Below are 20241 nucleotides of genomic sequence, written 5' to 3'. Positions count from 1 at the left end.
AATTCCCTCAGCACCCACTATGCCAGTGCCCAGTACACACTGACAGTGTCTTAATGCATACTGATGCAATGCTCTGAGCGCCCTTGCCCTGCAGTCAGCGTAAGTGCTGGGGAGTTAATGCTCCCCAGAGCAGCCCTTAGTCAATGAAGTCTTTATCCTCCAGCTCCCCTTTCTCCAGGAGGGGTAACTTAGGCTGTTCTTCACAAACTTTAATGTGCTTATGACTCACGTGAGAGTCTTAATAAATTTCAGATTCTGATTCAGCAGGTCTGGGATGAAGCCTGAGATTCTGCATTTCTAACAAGCTCTCAGGCAGTGCCCATGCTGCTCGTCTGGGGACCACACTTTGATTCCCCTGTTAATGCCCTCTTCAGTTTCCTCCCAAATAAACTGTTTGCTTTCATATTCTTGTTGGAGGGTGTGCTTCAGGGGAAGCACTTTGTTCCATCTCTCTTCGTATATTTTATGTCCCTTGTTCTCAGTTTTCTAAAAGGCTGACCTCTACCTTGCAATGTGACCCAGGGCAAACACTTCATTTCCTCATCTCCAGAATGAGGGGGTTAGACTGTCTAGTTTCCTTCCTACTCCAACATTCTAAACAAGTTCTCTTTATTCTAGTTATTATCATACTTTCCACACTCCTCCCAATCTGCTTTCCTGCTCTTGTGCATGACCTTTTAAAATCAAGCTGGCTTCACATTCTGCTCATCTTCAAAAGATGGCTCTAAACAGAAATGGAAAATGGAAGGCTTTTCTTTAAACATAATAGCAAAAATCCTTGACAGATAAAGGATACAGCAAATGTTCACACATGCAGATGACATTTTCATTGTGTGGGAGAAAAAGAGACCATTCAGAAAAACATAAGAATAGTAGTTTCAGGCAGAGGCTGAAAACAAAAATCAGTGAGAAACCAACAAAAGATATGAAACCATAATCAAAGGACATCTAAATAGGAGATAATACACATAGAAAACACAATAGTGAGTGTGTGAACTTGTCTGCTTTTGGATCAAACATCCCTTCACATACATATGCAGATACAAGCTGCCTGCCTCCGATAGTCCCTTTGGAAAGCTACCTTCTTACACCTATGCTTAAAACAGTTTGAAATTCCTCTAGTTTACAAGAAACCAAAGAAATGAACACATATATAATATTACCACTTTAGTCGCCATTTTTAATGCAAAATAAACCAACAGGACAAAAACCTTACTTTTGGTAACTTCAGGCATTTCCTAAAATATTAATACATGAAATTCATACATGTAACCATCAGTTATGGCTGTGCAACAAATAATCCCCAAATCACAGAACCTAACAACAATAAGTAGTTATGTCTCATTCATGAGTGTGTGTGCCTGCTGGGTAGCTCAGCTTCATGCTGCAAGTCTGTAGGTTGGGTGCCTGGCTCTGCAATAGGCGGATCCAGTATAGCACCCAGATGCTGATATGGAAAGCCGCTCAGGCATATGAACTTCCCATGGCAGAGGTAAGACATACCCAAGAACAGGTACATGTGGCGCTTTGAAGGCTAGGCTTGGAACTGGTACCCCCTTAACTCACTGTGTTCCATTCCAAAGCAAGTCATGTGGCCAAAGCCCAACATTAATAAGTGCCTCCCGTGAAGTTATCAGCGAACAGAATGAATATGTACTGAATACTGTGATCTGCCAAAATGGCATTAACAACTCTAGAGGCATTTTCCAACAAGGGGTGATACGAGTAATAACACTGTTATTGAAATAAGTATGCAACTGCATATGAGGACCATCTTGGAGGCGTGGGTTTGACTTTGTTTTAAAAAGTCATTTTTGGGGCGCCTGGGTGGCGCGGTCGGTTAAGCGTCCGACTTCAGCCAGGTCACGATCTCGCGGTCCGTGAGTTCGAGCCCCGCATCAGGCTCTGGGCTGATGGCTCAGAGCCTGGAGCCTGTTTCCGATTCTGTGTCTCCCTCTCTCTCTGCCCCTCCCCCGTTCATGCTCTGTCTCTCTCTGTCCCAAAAATAAATAAACGTTGAAAAAGTCATTTTTATCTGTCCAACTTCGGCTCAGGTCATGATCTCGCAGTTCACGAGTTCCAGCCCCGTGTCAGGCTCCATGCTGATAGTTCAGAGCCTAGAGTCTGCCTCTCTCTGTGCTCATGCTCTGTCTCTCCTTCTCTCAAAAATAAATAAAAACATTAAAATAAACAATTAAAAGTCATTTTTATGCTTTATATAAAAGCCAAACTTAATTCTTGCCTAACAATGCGTCCAGTTTGTATGTATGCTTATGTGGGACGGAAACCTCTTTCAAAACATATATTTTTTTAGATTTTTATAGCCCTGTTATTTTTTTAATATGAAATCTATTGTCAAATTGGTTTCCATACAACACCCAGTGCTCATCCCAACGGGTGCCCTCCTCAATGCCCATCCCCCACCCTCCCCCCCTCCCACCGCCCATCAATCCTCAGTTTATCCTCATTTTTAAGAGTCTCTTATGGTTTGGCTCGTTCCCTCAAAACATCTTTAAAAGGAAAAGCAATATATTGAAAAAAAAAAAGAAATATGGATCTTTGCAAAAAAAAAAAAAAAACAGAAAAAAAAAAAAAGGAAAAGCAAAATTGCCAGAATGTCCCATTCCAACGTCTCTAGGCTGGGGCTTAGCAGGCTGTAAAGGAATGAGAAAGCATCACCAATTTGTTGAAAGCGATTAGGTTTTGTGGTAAGCTACTTTGGACAATCAGGAGCCCCGAGTTTAAGCCACATGCTCCTACTTTCTTAGCTGTTCCTATTATGTCTGACATGTTGCTTCATCTCTCCAGGCTTCCATTTCTTCACCTGCAAATGCTCTCCTGGGTGCAGCCACCCCTAACAATACAATAACTATGAATCTATTATATGCTGGAGGTTTTCTGGTGTCTCTATTTCCTGAATGAGAACTGCTTTGTAAAGTCACTGATTTCAGCTCTAGAAAGTGTAATGGCTGCTTTGTGTTAACAGCTGAGAATGAAAATTCTCATTTAATATTCTAGATTTTGTCTCCTGAAAAGAGTCTCTTGGGATTTGCTGGCATCATTAATAGTGAGGCGACAGTTTCTAATCTTAAATTCTCTAGATTAAAACCAAAAGATTGCCTTTCTTTGTTGAGTGATTCTCATGTCCTTGCAAACATCAGCACTTTGTGTTTGCTTGGCAGTGGGGGTAATTTCACAACACACTGATCAATAACAAAGGGTTTGGGGGAGCTATTTTAACATCCTAAGAATCAGAAGCTGTATTTTGAACAAGGGCTTGAGGAGTGAGGGTCCACTCTACCTGGCAGTCAACAGCCAGGGGGAAGAAAAGGTAGTCAAACACTCTAAAATCAGTTTCTAAAGCAAAATGTCCGCATTCTCTGGACAACATTTAACAAATCAATCCTTAACCTCCCACCGTCTGTCAAGTTCTTCAGATGGCTGTTATCCTCACTACTTATTTACTTAGCAAACACCTGTATTACCTCAGCCAGGCACACGCTATGAGTTACGTACATTACTTCATTTAATTCTGTCTACAGTCCTCTGACCTAAGTACTGCTGTCCTCCCTTTACACTTGAGAAATTCGGGCTGCTTCCAGCTTTGCCAAGCTTGGTGGCCCCGGATTTGGCTTCTGACACCCAAGAGAGATCTCTTTCGCGCTCCTCGCGATATTCCCGGCACCTGGAATCCCACGTGCCAGTGCACCGGACGTGCCCTGGCGGCCCGCGGGGCGCGGGGCGCGGGGCTCGGGCCCAGGGCTGCGGCGCCGGTGCCCTGCGGAGCGAGCGTGGTTTCCGCGCTGACCTGCTCGGCCCGACGTCCTCAGCCCAGGGGCTTCGCGGCGGGCCCGGCTATGGAGCGCCCCGAGCCCGCCGAGGTGCGCATGAGCCAGGCCATCCAGCCCGCGCACGCCAACCCGCGCGGCGAGCTGAGCGCGGGGCAGCTTCTCAAGTGGATCGACGCCACCGCCTGCCTGGCTGGTAGGGGGCCGACGCGGAGGGACGCTGTGGGGCGGGGGGGACGGAAGGGGAGCGCGGAAGGCCGGCGGCGTGGCGGGGGTGGCGGGCCGGCTTGGATACCAGGATGTGGGGTGGTGGGGGTCGGGACATGAGAGGATCCAGAGGCCAGGGGTGCAGGCCGACCCACCCCAGTACGGAAGCAGACGCTTGGCGCCCCAGTCCTCACCATTCCTGGACCCGGGGTCCGTGAGGAGAGAGAGGCAAGGAGAGGGTATTTCCAGCTGTGAGTAGTTGGGGACCCTAATGGTTGCGGTAGTTCATCCAACACCGGGAATGACCTAGACCAATGATTCTCAGACCTTTCAGCCTCAGGACTCCTTTACCCCATTAGGTAAGTGAGGACCCCGCACTTTTGTTTATGTGGGTTATTTTGTTGATATTGACCATCACCGAAATCTTTTGTTATTTTTTAAAATATTTATTTTTTGAGAGGGCACAAGCTGGGTTGGGGCAGCAGAGAGAGGTGGGGGTGGGGGGGCAGAGGATCCCAAGCGGGCTCTGGGCTGACAGCAGTGAGCCTGATGATGGGCTCAAACTCAGCAACCCTGAGATCATGACCTGAGACGAACTTAGATGCCCTACTGACTGAGCCACCCAGGAGACCCTCAAAATCTTTTAAAATGAATTCATTTAAAAAGAACAAGAATAAACCCATGACATAATTTTATTGAAAAATAACTATTTTCACCAGTAATAAAACTATGCTTAAAGGCATGCTCTTGGTTTACATTTTTGCAAATCTCTTTACTATCTAGTTTGATAGATTACTCCTTTCTTACATCTGCTTCTGCATTCAATTTGTTGCTACCACACCTTATTTCGTCTCCTCTCAGGACCTTTGCACCTGCTTCTCATTTTACCATTATGACCTTCTTTTGCACTTTCCATGCATTACATCTCAGCTTAAACAGCCTTTCCTCAGAGAAGTCTTTCTTGACCACTTGTTTACATTTGTACTCTTCCAGCGGTTTTAGCAGAATGCCCTTTATTTCCTTCCTACTGCTTAGCACAGTCTGTAATTATTTTGTGTGTTGATCTCTTCACCTCTTTATTTTCTGCCTGGCCAATTCGAATGTAAGCTAAAGTTAGTTCTCCAGTGCTTAGTAAGCACTAAACAAAAACCTCTGCTTTCATGGATAGGTAGGTTGGTGATGAATGGGTCCAAAACTTGGAATCTCATTTCTGAAATGAAGTCAGGCTTTGCATAACGCAGGAACAGACCCGGCAAAGGTATATTGTGAAGGAAAATATGTTAAGATTAAAAACTAAAGCTGGAAGGAGCTTAAGATCATGTTTCTTAGGACTCTTATTTTACAAAGGACAAAAGTAAAGTTCAGATGATGACAGAACCCCGCTTTTCTCACTGAGTAGCAATAGAGTTTCTAATCCCGTGTGTTAACCACCCCCAAAATTTAGTCATATATTCATGCCAATCTGTTTGTTTGTTTTCTGTTTGTTGATAGGTCTGTTTAGTTTCTCTCTTAACAGTTTTTATCAGTATTTGAGGTTGATTATAATAACATAAATAATGGAAGAATAAATGTAAAATTAATTCACATCTAAGGAAACAAGTGTAAAAATCACTGAGGTTGCTAATAAAAATGATGCCTATTGCCAAGGCAGCTGAATACATTATGTGAATAATGAAGTGATCATTTTGTGCTTCTGTCCTGTAAAGAATAAACAATTGCTGTGCTACAATTTTCAGAAAAGTGTCTGCCTTTTTACATCTTTGGAAACTCAGGCCATAGACTGATTCAATTGATAACCAACTACTTTGGATTAATAGCTCTGTTGCTAATAATACAACATTAAAGAAACCTTTATGATAAAGTTAGTTTGGAAACATGGAAATACCTGTGTTAAACACTCTATGGTGAGAAGCACCACATAAGCAAGGGACGTTATTTAGTCAAGGTGCAACAGAATCTGTGGCAGAGAAATGCTCCGCCATAGTGCTGTCCTTTCTTTGATAAGAGTAGTACAAAAACTGGTTTTCCTGGCATTTTCCCAGCCAGAGTTCCTTGTTGACCAGCACTTTTCCAGAGGCCCATTACTATGATAAATAATGATCCCAGCCATAGACCTAAGGCTCTTCTGTGACACCCAGACACTGCTAGATTCCAAAAGATCTTCTCAATATTTAAATAAAGATTAAATATGTTCACTATAATTTTGGCATTAAACCTCATTTCTGTCAGTAGTCCCATTTTTCTAGTCTTTCCTTAAGCCTAGAGGAATGAAACCATATCTGAGTCATTCTCCACCCTCTGTATACATTTCTTATTTTGAAATATCACAAACTCACCCTTTTCTGTATTGCATTTCTGAATCTTGTCCAGGGTTCACTCTCTTAGGAATGGCATGCAGTCCATCCAGTAACACAAGTCAAAAATCTAGGAGTCATCCCTTCTTGATACCTCTTTCTACCTTGCTTCCCCCTCCACATACTCAACCATGAACTAAGTCCTATCAGTGTTACCTTAAAGAAATCACTCAAACCCAACCACCTTGCTGTGGCTCCACTGCCACCACCTAGGCCAACCTATCATCATCCTTCATATGAACTTCAGCAGTGATTTCTAAACTGATCATCTCCATTCATTCTGGTGTCCTCTCCACACTACATCTAAAATATTTTTTGAAGGTGCTAATCTGATCATATCATTCGTTGTTTATCTTACCCCCCCCCCCCCGTCTTCTTTATCAAGAGTTACAAGCATTCCTCTTCTGGCATAGTAAGTATCTCCTATTAGAAAAAAAAAAGGCACATAGATAACTGGTATAAACTCTGGATAAAACAGTAAATAAAACCTACTTATGGGCAACTGACAGGTGAAAAAAAAGCAGATTTAAACACTTGGAAGTCAACACTTGGAAGAAGAGAATGGTACTAGCTAACTTTCTCTGTTTTGTTTTGGTTTTTTAATGCCTTTAAGCCTGAAGAAAGACCTTACTCTGCTCCCAGCTAAATTTTTGATGGAAAACCCACAGACTTGCTGATTTGAAGAGCTTAGGATTTGGGGAAAACACAGCTACTTAAATGTGAGGAGGAAGTTTCAAGAGAGGAGAGAACTGAAGAGGCAGAGCTGTATAATCTATCTATATTTTTGGCTCAAATCTCTGGTGAAGCTTGAATCATGCATGCATAGAAGAAACTCCAGCCTTGCTAGATGATGCCAAAAGAATTGGGAAAGGGCTGTTACAACCTCTAGGGAAATAGAGTTTTATAGTGGGAATTTAGTTAAGTACTTACTTGGAAAAACAAAACAATACTGTTTAGAGAAACATGTAAGAACCCATAATTTCTACAATGTATCACTCACAATGGCTAGGATATAGTCCAAAATTACTTTATATACAAAGAAACAGGAAAATATGATGCATTCTTAAGTGAAAAGATAATGGTGATCAAGCCTCGATGATACGAGTGTTAGAATTAAGCATCCATTATTCTATAGCAGCTATAATAAGTATGCTTGAGGATGTAATAAAAACTCATCATAAAATAAAAATCATCATAAAGAATGAAAAGATAGTAAGTCTCAAGAGAGAAGTAGAAACTAAAAAAAGAACCAAATGAAAATTCCCAAACTGAAAATTACAGTATCTGAAATTTAAAAATTCACTGGATAGGCTTAACAGCTGATTGGAGGAGAGTAAGTAAACATAAAGATGGACAATAAAAATTACTCAGTCTGAAGAAAAGGGAAAAGATGAATTTAAAAAATGAACAAGTGAACAGATATATCAAAACCACATCAAAAAGTATAACATACATGTAAAAGAAGCCCCAAAAGAAATGAGAGAAAGTCTGAGGCATAAAACAAACATTTAAAGAAATAGTAGCTGAAATTTTTCATATGTGGTGAAAGACATACATTTACAGATTCGAGATCATAGGACACCAAGCAAGATTAATACAAACACAAAACAAAACAAAACCTCACATCTATCACAGGCAAACTATGATGAAAAGAAAATTTTGAAAGCTGGCAGAGAAAAACACTGTGCTATACATAGGAGAACACTGGTTAGAATTACTTATGACCTCATCAGAAACAATGGAATCCATAAGACAGATATTGAACCAATATCTTCAATAATAATTATAAGACTGTCAACCAAGAGCTTCAAGGCCCTGTGCATAGTCCATTCTTAGCCAACCCTTCAGCCTTACCGTACCAGCTCTCCTTCTTGCTTTCTGCATTTTATCCTTAAAGACTTTGATCAGGATCTTTGCAGTTCCTTTTGCTCAGTGTGCTCTCCTTTTCTCTCTTCTTCCTCCTCAACACATCTATTTTTATCCTACTCATCCTTCACATGTCAGCTGAAGCATCCCCTCCACTTGGACATCTGCCCTGACATCCTCGCTAGGTCTAGTTTCTCATGTTATGACTCCCATAAAATTGATGTTTTCTTCAGGGCACTTAATTCATTTTGTTATTTATTCCTTTAATTAATCCATGGCTTCCACTAGTCTCCAAGAGAACAGAGATCATGGCTGTTTTACATTTCCATCACCTTACATAGAGGCTAACAACAGCACAGGTATTCAGTCAATATTAGTTAAAGGAATGAATGAATGGAGATGCCACCATTTTAATCAGTCATCATCTCATATCTGGATTACAACCATTTACCTAGTCTGCTACTGTTTCCAGCGTCTCTGTTTCCCCCAGGAAATCAGTAATAGCTTTAGAGTTTCTTCACTTTGATTAGTATACTGTATGAAAGACAATCAAAATCAAGAACCAGAGCAAGCTGGTCCTGTTAAATTAATATCTGACACACTTGTAAAAAAACAACTGCATATAATCACACATAAAAATTGTGATCATATGTTGGTTCCCCATATTTCTATTTTCTATTTTTAATTTCATGACCCTTAAAAGTCTATAGTGTAAACCATGGCTGTTGAGTATCTGAAGCCCATCTTTAGCTAAGCACTTCTCTGAAGAGTGTTCCTTGGTTGGTCTTTTCTGAGAGTTCCTATTGCTTCTGTAGTCAAAATCACTATTTAGAACATTGTATTCAATCTTTCCAAGCCTGGATTTCCTCGTTTGTAAAATGAAACTAGTAATAGTACCAACCTCATGTAATTTACATGCATAAATACTTAGTTCAGTGCCTGGTCAATAATAAATGCTTAGTAAATGGCAACTATTATTATGATAATATTTGTTCATGATCCCTAATGCAATCTAGTATAGTGTTGTATATACATAATAGATACTCGATATATACAATCAAAATACATTTAAAAAATTAGTGTTATTGATTATTGCACTTTAGTTATCATTTAAATCATTCAAAACTGGTTATTCATATTGGCATACATGGTAACATTTTATTAACAAGAATAGTTTAATAAACTCAACATCCTGTTCTCTCAGGTAACTGGAATGAATGTCTATTAGGTACTCCTTAGTGAATGTCTTATAGCCTGTATTTGTAAGGATCTGGTAGTTCTCTGGAAATCTTAAGCTCTAAAATGGCATCTACTGTAGCTGGCTCTCTAATTGCCACTGAGCAGACTTATTAAGAGATAACACTGACTTCTCAGTATTGGGAAATCAGTAGGAATTTAACAAATGTTTGATACACTGAATTCAATTGAGCCCATCTTGAGTATTTCTAGAGTCTGGTACTTTTACATTCCCTTCCTCTCATTGAACTTTATAGCTGGGAAGGCAGTCATTCCCTCTCCATCAATCACACACTAACTATGGTTAGTTTTCTGGTAACTCAGTTTGTATTATGTGCATGTTTGGAAGAACAGCTAGTTATTTCCAACTTATAAAACCAGAATGCGCAATTTTCTACAAATTAGATTATAGAGAGGAGTGTTCTAAATAGCTGCTCTCTGGAGTATTTCCCCATGTCTCTTTACCTGGCAATATCAAGTAATATTGTAGTTAAAGTAATCCACACAAAGAATACAACTTTAGTATAATTCACTGTCTTTTTTTTCATGTCTCTAAAAGTGTGAAGAATAAAGAGTGAAGTCTCCAAAATTAAAATGAGGTTCAAAGCACTTAAAAAGCCGGTGCAGTCTGTTTGGGTTTTAACTGAATGTTCGTCAAAATCAAATTCTGACAGAAGCACATGTCAACATTTTTCCTAAAGAGATTAAGTTATGATATTTTTATATAAAGCAAAATCAACAATCAAAAAATATCTCAACAAATTAAATGCAGGCATGGAATATGGATAGCTAGGGTTCTTCCCTAATCTCTTTATACCCTATTTAATGTTCTCCTCTCCAACATATTACTGCATACAGAATTTGGTAATAATGAACAATAAATATTGACTAAATACCTAATAGATGCTGAATATTTCTCTGCTACTCAAGAGAAGTTGCTCTCCAATTTGGGGTCTGATGTCAGCGTCTCCTTTACTATTCAGTACTTATACTTGTTAAGTGGTCTAAATATAATCAGCTTCTGGTTATGTGGGATAATGGATACAGCTTTGATGAATTGTTTTTAAAACAAAAGAAGGGTCATATCTAACAAAATATTTAAAGTTGGTACTAACTTAATAAAATTGCTATTTAAATAGCTAGATATACTAGGTATTGGTTTTGAATTTCAAATCAAAGACAGTACAATAATTTCCATTCAGTAGAAGTACAACTTACAGAGCAAAAGAACTGTCATTGATCCAGGTCATCTCTAAGTGTGGGCGTAGTGGTACTTCACTGAACCAGAGGATGAGTTACTAGAATACATCCATTTAACTTTTATTCTTTTCCCTTATGCTGAAATATTTAAACATAACAATTAACACAATTTTGCCTGTTTTTGAAGCTGAAAAGCATGCTGGGATTTCCTGTGTTACAGCCTCAGTGGATGACATACAATTTGAGGAGACAGCTAGGTAAGTGGTATTGCTCTATCACACCTTTCTCCTGGGCTTTTTGGCTCATTTGCAACATATATTTGCATTACCTATGCTTGTTTATTTGGAGTCAATGATCCAATTTGTTAATTAAATATTTGACCTAATGTAAATCAATAAAATAGTAATTGCAGGACCTACTTTTAGTAAACACTTTGAAGTAGAAATTCATAGTCCTGATTTTATTGAGAAATAGCTCTCCAAATGGATGCATTCTGGTATGAGGCAGAGCTGGATTTCTAAAAGCTGATTCTTAATGGCTCCTTCCTCTACAAGAAGAATAATTAATGATAATAAGAGTATCTATGATGGTGAATTTCATCATTAAGTTGTTGAGTGAACGTTAATTCATGTGAATACAAATGTTAAATTATGAAAAACATTTAATGTGTGAGAGCGTTTATGTGCTTTACCATCTCCTATTGTAGAACATTTCAAGATTAACAAATGTTTCAAACATATACAAAAATAGAAGAGTACAGTATATCCCCAAGGACCATCACTCAACTACAATAATAATAAGCTCATGGAAACTCTTGTTTTATCACTACTTCTCCATACTTCCCCACACACCTAGATTATTGTGAAAGGAAATCCCAGGCATCATTTATGAATATTTCATTATATATTTCTATATGATAAGGACTCTTTTAGAAAACATAATAATATAATACCAATACCATTAACAGAAATCATTATTCCCAATGACCTCAAAAGATATTTTTTAAAAAATTAAACAATTGGTTTCTTGAATCAGGATTGAATATGGTTGATAGGGCTTTTAACATAAAATTTCTCTTCTTTCTTTTCTCCTAGTTTTTTTTTTTTTTTAAAGAAACCTGGTCATTTGTTCTGTAGAGTTTACATTTTGTATTTGCTCATTGTATCCCTGTTTAACCTGTTCACCCACCCTTTGTATTTCTTATACAATGATAGTTACATCTAAAAATTGGTCAGATGAAGGTTTGATATTTTGGTAAAATTAGTTCTTGTCAAGAGCACATAATGTCTAATGATCATTACTTAGAACCATTATTTCATTACATATTGGCAGAATGGTGATGTGCTAATACTATCATTTGTTCTTCATTTATTTTCTGAAGTATTTGTGTAGAGAGACTCGTTATCTCATTAATTACCTGGTTACCCTTAAGTAAAGTTTGTCTAGGAAAGACAAGCTTAATTCTTTCTCTTTATTTGGTGTCATTGTAAGCCCATGGATTTTAACATATTTGATGCATTTCAATTCTGACAAGATGGGCTCATCTTTTACATTTCCTTACAAAAACTTAGTCATACATTTCTTCAAAAGAAATTGTAAGTAGAGATCACAATTTGGGCAGAAAATGTGCTCATTTATATAGGGTTGGTCATTGTTTCTAGATTTTTTTCCAGTGGACAGAATTAAGAATTATTTATTTTTTAAAGAGTTTATACTGGGGGTGTCTGGGCGGCTCAGTTGGTTGAGTGTCTGACTCTAGATTTCGGTTCAGGTCATGATCTTCTCGTTTGTGGGGTCGAGTCCCACATGAGGCTCTATGCTGACAGCAGGGAGCCTGCTTGGGATTCTTTCTCTCTCCCTCTCCCCATCTGTCCCTCTCATGCTGTCTCTCTCTCTCTGTCTCAAAATAAATAAATGTAAACATTTAAAAAATAAATAGTTTATACTAATAACTGTAATAAATTAGCGTTATATGTTTTTTTTTTAAGGAGGATTATATGTTTTTATGTTTGTATCTCTGGTTTTGTTTTTGTTTTTCCCTGAATATCTTGATCCTTGAAGACATGAACATAACTTAAAAGGAAAAGGAAGAGAGAAAGTCATCTGTTTCTGGTCTTGGATGGTTCTCAAGGACCATGGGGGTAGTTGGCATTGTTTTCAAGCCCTAAGTAGTCTTGTCCAATGAGATACTCAGTTTATCTCCCCAACCTTACTGTTTACATTTACCTGTTTGGCACTTATTTATTTAGATACAAGCAACATTAAGTTAAATGAAACCACATACATAAAAAAATCACTTCTTCAAAGCTGATACAGAAGAAATTTTTGGTAGAAATTAGAATCATAGACATAGAGAGACCTTTATAGGTCAGCCCAGCTTTCTCTTTGTAACAACAAGAAACTGAGGCCTAATTCCCCAAGCAAGCCAGGAGACAGAGGGTGCTTAGAGTCTGGATTTCCTTATGCTTAATCCAGTGCTTTTCCCAACCCACTGCTTCTGCTTTTGTGATCAGCAACTTTTACTGAACACTTCTCAGTGGTTGTTCTCACAGGCAGCTGCAGTGTCACTGAAAGAGCTCTTGACATTCTAGAGTCTTGTAGATGCAGATAGAGACCCACTGACTAAGCTCACATACTAGCTATGTGATTTTCCTTGAAGTAGAAAAAATTGATAGGTGTTTGTATATCAGCAAAATTACAAATTACTATAAACCCAAACTTACTTAAGACTAGATGAAGTGCCATTATTAATTTAGGAGTTCCAAAAGTGTATTGTAATAAAGTATCTATCACGTACTTTCCAAACTTAAATTCTGTAACTTACACTTAACTAGCAATCTCATCACTGAAATATGGGTTGGTTTTTTTATGCCATTTTGTGTTGGTGTTATCAAAAAGGATTTGTGGCCACTAACATCATGGAAAGGGGCCTTCTTCTATTTTTTACATGGGACCTGAATCATAAAAAGAGAAAATTGAAAACTACCTACAGAAAACCATATATTGATGGATTGGGAGAAGATGGCGGCGTACGAGGACACTGGGCTCACCACGTCCTGCTGATCACTTAGATTCCACCCACATCTGCCTAAATAACCCAGAAAACCGCCAGAAGACTAGGCGAAAGGACTCTCTGGAGCCAAGGGTAGATAAGAGGCCCACGGAAGAGGGTAAGAAGGGCGGTGAGGCGGTGCGCGCTACACGGACTGGTGGGATGGAGCCGGGGCAGTGGAGGGCAGCCTGCCCGGCAAGGCAGAGTCCCCGAGTCTGACTTGCAAAAGCTGAGGGGCCGGACTGCGTGAGTTCTGACAGCCAGCGGGACTTAACATCTGGAATGTTAAAAGTCAGCAGCTCTGCTTGGAGAGCGGGAGGGCGAGAGGACACTGGGAGGGAGAGGTGTTGAGCCCTGGAAGACAGAGCTCAGCTTGGTGGGGAACAAAGGTGATGGCCAGTGCCATCTCCCTCGCCCATCCCCCAGCCAAACTCCAAAGGGAACCAGTTCCCCTCATGGAACTTGTTTGCACTGCGCAAACACCCAACACTGTGCTTCTGTGGATCCATCCCTCCGACAGATCTGCCTACCTCCCAGTGCCACAGGGCCCCTCCCGAAGCAGACCACCAAAGGCAAAGCAAGCTGAGTCTGCCCCTCCCACCCCTGTGCACCTTGAAGATCCACCCTGGCTAATACACCAGATCCCATCAAAGCAGCACCATAAGCCTGGCAGTGTGCAAGTAGCCCAGACAGATGCAGGGCTGGTTCAACATTTGCAAATCAATCAATGTGATACATCACATTAATAAAAGAAAAGAACCATATCATCCTGTGGATGCAGAAAAAGCATTTGACAAAATTCAGCATCCTTTCTTAATAAAAACCCTCGAGAAAGTCAGGATAGAAAGAACATACTTAAACATCATAAAAGCCATTTATGAAAAGCCCACAGCTAATATCATCCTCAATGGGGAAAAACTGAGAGCTTTCCCCCTGAGATAAGGAACCCAACAGGGATGTCCACTGTCACCGCTGTTGTTTAACATAGTGTTGGAAGTGCTAGCATCAGCAATCAGACAACAAAAGGAAATCAAAGGCATCAAAATTGGCAAAGATGAAGTCAAGCTTCCACTTTTTGCAGATGTCATGATATTATGCATGGAGAACCCGATAGACTCCACCAGAAGTCTGCTAGAACTGATACATGACTTCAGCAAAGTCGCAGGATACAAAATCAATGTACAGAAATCAGTTGCATTCTTATACACTAATAATGAAGCAACAGAAAGACAAAGAAACTGATCCCATTCACAATTGCACCAAGGAGCATAAAATACCTAGGAATAAATCTAGCCAAAGGCATAAAAGATCCGTATGCTGAAGACTATAGAAAGCTTATGAAGGAAATTGAAGAAGATGTAAAGAAATGGAAAAACATTCCGTGCTCATGTGTCGGAAAAATAAATATTGTCAAAATCTCAATACTACCCAAAGCTATCTACACATTCAATGCAATTCCAATCAAAATTGCACCAGCGTTCTTCTCGAAGCTACAACAAGAAATCCTAAAATTTGTATGGAACCACAAAAGACCCCGATAGCCAAAGTAATTTTGAAGAAGACCAAAGCAGGAGGCATCACAATCCCAGACTTTAGCCTCTACTACAAAGCTGTCATCATCAAGACAGCATGGTATTGGCACAAAAACAGACACATAGACCAATGGAATAGAATAGAAACCCCAGAACTAGACCCACAAAAGTGTGGCCAACTAATGTTTGACAAAGCAGGAAAGACTATCCAATGGAAAAAAGACAGTCTCTTTAACAAATGGTGCTGGGAGAACTGGACAGCAACATACAGAAGGATGAAACTAGACCACTTTCTTATACCATTCACAAAAATAAACTCAAAATGGATAAAGGACCTGAATGTGAGACAGGAAACCATTAAAACCCTAGAGGAGAAAGCAGGAAAAGACCTCTCTGACCTCAGCCGCAGCAATTTCTTACTTGACACATCTCCAAAGGCAAGGGAATTAAAAACAAAAATGAACTATCGGGACCTCATGAAGATAAAAAGCTTCTGCACTGCCAAGGAAACAACCAACAAAACTAAAAGGCAACCAACGGAATGGGAAAAGATATTTGCAAATGACATATCGGACAAAGGGCTAGTATCCAAAATGTATAAAGAGCTCACCAAACTCCACACCCGAAAAACAAATAATCCAGTGAAAAAAATGGGCAGAAAACATGAATAGACACTTCTCTAAAGAAGACATCTAGATGGCCAACAGGCACATGAAAACATGCTCAACGTCGCTCTTCATCAGGGAAACACAAATCAAAACCACACTCAGATACCACCTCATGCCAGTCAGAGTGGCCAAAATGAACAAATCAGGAGACTCTAGATGCTGGAGAGGATGTGGAGAAATGGGAACCCTCTTGCACTGTTGGTGGGAATGCAAATTGGTGCAGCCACTCTGGAAAACAGTGTGGAGGTTCCTCAAAAAATTAAAAATAGACCTACCCTATGACCCAGCAATAGCACTGCTAAGAATTTGCCCAAGGGATACAGGAATGCTGATGCATAGGGGCACTTGTACCCCAATGTTTATAGCAGCACTCTCAACAATAGCCAAATTATGGAAAGAGCCTAAATATCCATCAACTGATGAATGGATAAAGAAATTGTGGTTTATATACACAATGGAATACTACTTGGCAATGAGAAAGAATGAAATCTGGCCATTTGTAGCAACGTGGATGGAACTGGAGAGTGTTATGCTAAGTGAAATAAGTCATAGAGAGAAAGACAGATAACATATGTTTTCACTCTTATGTGGATCCTGAGAAACTTAACAGAAGACCATGGGGGAGGGGAAGGAAAAAAAAAAAAGAGAGAGGAAGGGAGCCGAAACATAAGAGACTCTTAAAAACTGAGAACAAACTGAGGGTTGATGGGGGGTGGAAGGGAGGGGAGGGTGGGTGATGGGTTTTGAGGAGGGCACCTGTTGGAATGAGTACTGGGTGTTGTATGGAAACCAATTTGACAATAAATTTCATATTTAAAAAAAAGTTAAACAAAACCATGTATTTGTTTATAAACCATATCAGATATTAATTAAGTAATTAATTAAATTAATTTAAGTTAAATTCTTCAGTATTTATTGCCTATACAAAAAATACTGCAATGGACTCAGTGAGATACATAAATATTTGATTATGGCACAATTTTGAAGTGGGGTGGTCACTCAGTCTGGTGAGAGTCAGACAAACACATAATCATCAGAATAGAAAGCATTGTAGGATGCAGCCCTTGGGTGAGATACAAACTCCGTTCTGTGGGGTAGTTTAAAAGGTGCACATTTTGATTAGAAAATCAATGAGAATTTTACCATAGAGGAGTAGCATTTGATGTGTGCCTTAACTGAGGCATAGACTTTTTTCTGGTGAATAGGAAAAGGACTTCACACAATGAGGCACTTGTAAGAACCTAAGCACCAAGATGGGAAGGAGCAGAGAGTGTTCAGGAAGAGCCTGGTCTGCAGAGAGGTGATGCCCAGCAGTGGACTGGAGCTACATAACAGAAGACCTTGAATGCCATGCTATGAAATTGGTTTTATTTAGTTGAGATTTCAGTTATTCCATTCATTTGACATTCAATATCGGGAGATTGGTGTGGAGAACCAGGTTCTTGGAATTCTCCTACTTTTAAAGGCAGGACAGGTTCACAAAACAAGAAAAATGGCTTCTGCACTGCCCCCCCCCCCCCAACTCCAAGTCTGAGAGACAGAGAAGCATTAACATTTTAGTAGTTGATGAGTACAAAGTATCATAGTAGCTTTGGAGAGGGACTCTAACTCTGCCTGGCACTATTACTGCAAATCTCTTCTAGAAACTTTACCAAACAGAGCTAGGAACTTTAAAAGGAACAAAGATAAAGAAAAAAGAAAATTGGTTTGGTTGCATATGCTGGATGTGAAGATTAAGTTAAATTGGGAATGTGTGTGGAGGTTGTTAACACTAAGTCTAGTAGAGCCTCCATAACTATTAGTTGAATCTGTTGAGAGAATTTGGAAATATGGCTCTGAGTTTCAAGAATGATGTCCAGGCTAAAGATGGAGATTAGAGAATCATTTTAATAGAGATGAAAGAATCATGGACAAGAACAAGGTCTTCTAAGAAGAGGGTGTAGTGAGAAGAGAATAGGATAAAGGACAGAAATTTAGGAGATGTTGACCCTGAAGGGATGGATTAAGGAAGAGAAACCAGTGAAGGAAGCTGAGATAGAGAAGAGAACACTGGTCTGGAATCCAAGGGAAGAGAAAGCCTCCTGAAGAAAGACATTAAAGAGGTGAGATGTTGGATTTAGCTTTTAGGAAATGACAGGGACTGGAAGTGAGATGTGGAGGCAATAGCCAGGTTCAAGTGGCTGAGAAGTAAATGGGAAACGAAGCCCTCAAACCTCTGCACCTGGCAAAATCCTCATCTTTGAAGACCCATCTCAAACGTCACCTCTTCTGTGACTCCTTTCCCAGGTTTCTGAATTAGCTTCTTCTTATGGTTATCTTTGAAATACTCGTTCTTTTCTTTTGAAAAATTTCATGGCACTGCACTTCATCTGTTTACATCCTGGTGACCTAAGTGAAGACTGGTCTCCTTGAAGTCAGGAGCCTCATCTTGTTCATCACAGTATCCTGAAGTCTTAGCTTAATGCCAGGACTAGTTGTAAACATTTCTTAAACATTTCAGTAAACATTTCTTTTTCTTTCCCTGATTTGTGTAAGCTTTATTTTTTTTCCAGAGGATTGACTCTAATTTTATTATTTTATTTTATTTTAAATCTGTGAGTTAGAAAAAGAAATGAGTATTTTAGGAAGTTTGAATATGGAGAAGAGAAAAAAATTGAGATAGAATCGGCTTGAGAGAAACGTTTTTAGAAAGAAGTAGCCTTGGACATTTTCATAGACTAGTAAGGAGAGTCAGGGAAGGGGCAGAGGATGAGGGTACGAAAGAGGAAAGAGCTGACTAAGCCAGCCATGATGGCTGAGAAGAGGTAACAAGGGCACAGGTACAGAAAGAGGTTCTGAAAGAGATCTAACGTTCTTCCTCTGAAACAGAAAAGTAAGGAGGATATAGTTCAAGTTTGAAAGTCATTGAGAAAAATTGAAGAGGATTGCATTAGGAAGACCCTTACCTTCTGCTAAGGTTAAAGGATCAGTGGTAACTGAGGGGACTGAACACAGAAGGTTTGGAACAACTTCAGACTATATGACCAGAATCTCTATAATCATGAAGAGTGAATGGAGGGTCCATGTAAACCTGATGAAGTTGATCAGTTTGCATGTTTCTCCATGTATTTGTTAACAGACATTTAAAAAAGAAATGTCATTTGTATAGGTTTGCTTGTCTATTTTAACTTCTCTTAAGGAAACAGCTGTGAGACACTCAAAGTATCCTTTGCAGATTGTGGAAGTCCTTTTGCACACCAACTTTGCAAAGGCCTCTTTCTGTTTGAATAGAAGTAGGCAACGAACATATGTGTGGTTTACAATGACTGGCATCTGTTTGTAGAACTGTCTTTTTATGTTATCATTAACCTGAAGTTTCATGCATAATCATTATCAGCGTGATAAGGAGTGATTACACATGCATTTAAGTGAATCTTTAGGTCTGAAATGAGAGGTACTAGGATTACTAAGGTCCCTCCCTCTTTTTTTTAACTAGAGTTGGACAAGTGATAACCATCAAAGCGAAAGTTACCAGAGCGTTCAGCACAAGCATGGAGGTAAGAGACCTCTTTTCTTACTTCTGCCTATTGGTGCTCTCTTTGCATTGTGTACAGAGAGCAGAGCAGGAGGCCTGGCATAATTTGGAGTTCATGCATGAGGTTCTGAATTTCAGAAGGTGCTTGAACCTGGAGTCAGTGTCACAGGTAAATAATAAGGACCTTGAGTTTCCTAGTCAACTCTGCTACTAAAATTAAATGTGATGCGACACACTATTTTTATATAGAAGGATACATAGGAAGTAAACATATAAGGGAGAAGGGTACTCTCTTGGTTCTTTACAAGCCATGGGTCTTATTTCTTAATTATACCGACTCTGCTTTTTCTCCATCTCTGCACCCTCTAGTGGAAACTAGCCCCATAATTAACCAGTTTTTGAAAGGTAGAGTAACTGAAGTGAGAAAGAAAGTTTAGATTTTTCTTCTTCATCCACTCAGTTTTATTTTCTTTACCATAGTTGTGAATGCGGCATTCTCAGGGGCTTTTGAATTTTCTGTTCTGATTGAACCAGTAGCAAAGGGTTTACTGGATCCCATTTTGCAACTTCTAGGTTGGTTTGTAGCAGTCCCTTTGATCTTTGGGCACAAAAGACATATAGGGACTTATATTTGTTTGTTAGGGCATAGCAGAATACCACAGACCAGATGGGTTAAACAACAGATATTTATTGTCTCACATCTCTAGAGGATACACGTGCTAAATCAAGGAGTCTGTAGGGTTGATTCTTTCTGGGGGCTGTGTGAGAGAGTGTGTCCCAGTGCTTTCTTCTGGTGATTTGCCTTGGCTTCTGCCACATCATCC

The 20241-nt window shown here is 39.5% G+C and overlaps 1 protein-coding gene across 1 annotated transcript in view; it reads left to right on the top strand.

The window, feature by feature from the left end:
• The first annotated feature begins 3857 nt into the window (after positions 1-3857).
• ACOT12 (acyl-CoA thioesterase 12) overlaps positions 3858-20241 on the top strand; it is a 48670-nt gene continuing 32286 nt past the window's right edge. The window contains exons 1-3 of the mRNA XM_047088572.1: positions 3858-3984; positions 10839-10908; positions 19379-19439. Coding sequence (XP_046944528.1) covers positions 3858-3984; positions 10839-10908; positions 19379-19439 — 258 coding nt within the window. The remainder of the gene's footprint in view (positions 3985-10838; positions 10909-19378; positions 19440-20241) is intronic.

The sequence above is a fragment of the Lynx rufus genome, unplaced genomic scaffold, assembly GCF_022079265.1.
Source record: "Lynx rufus isolate CCGP_SWC_20201006 ecotype Redwood Valley unplaced genomic scaffold, mLynRuf1.p SCAF_1, whole genome shotgun sequence".
NCBI classification, from domain to species: domain Eukaryota; kingdom Metazoa; phylum Chordata; class Mammalia; order Carnivora; family Felidae; genus Lynx; species Lynx rufus.
The sequence above is the reverse complement of the archived record's forward strand: the minus strand, read 5'-3'. Positions and strand labels throughout refer to the sequence as shown.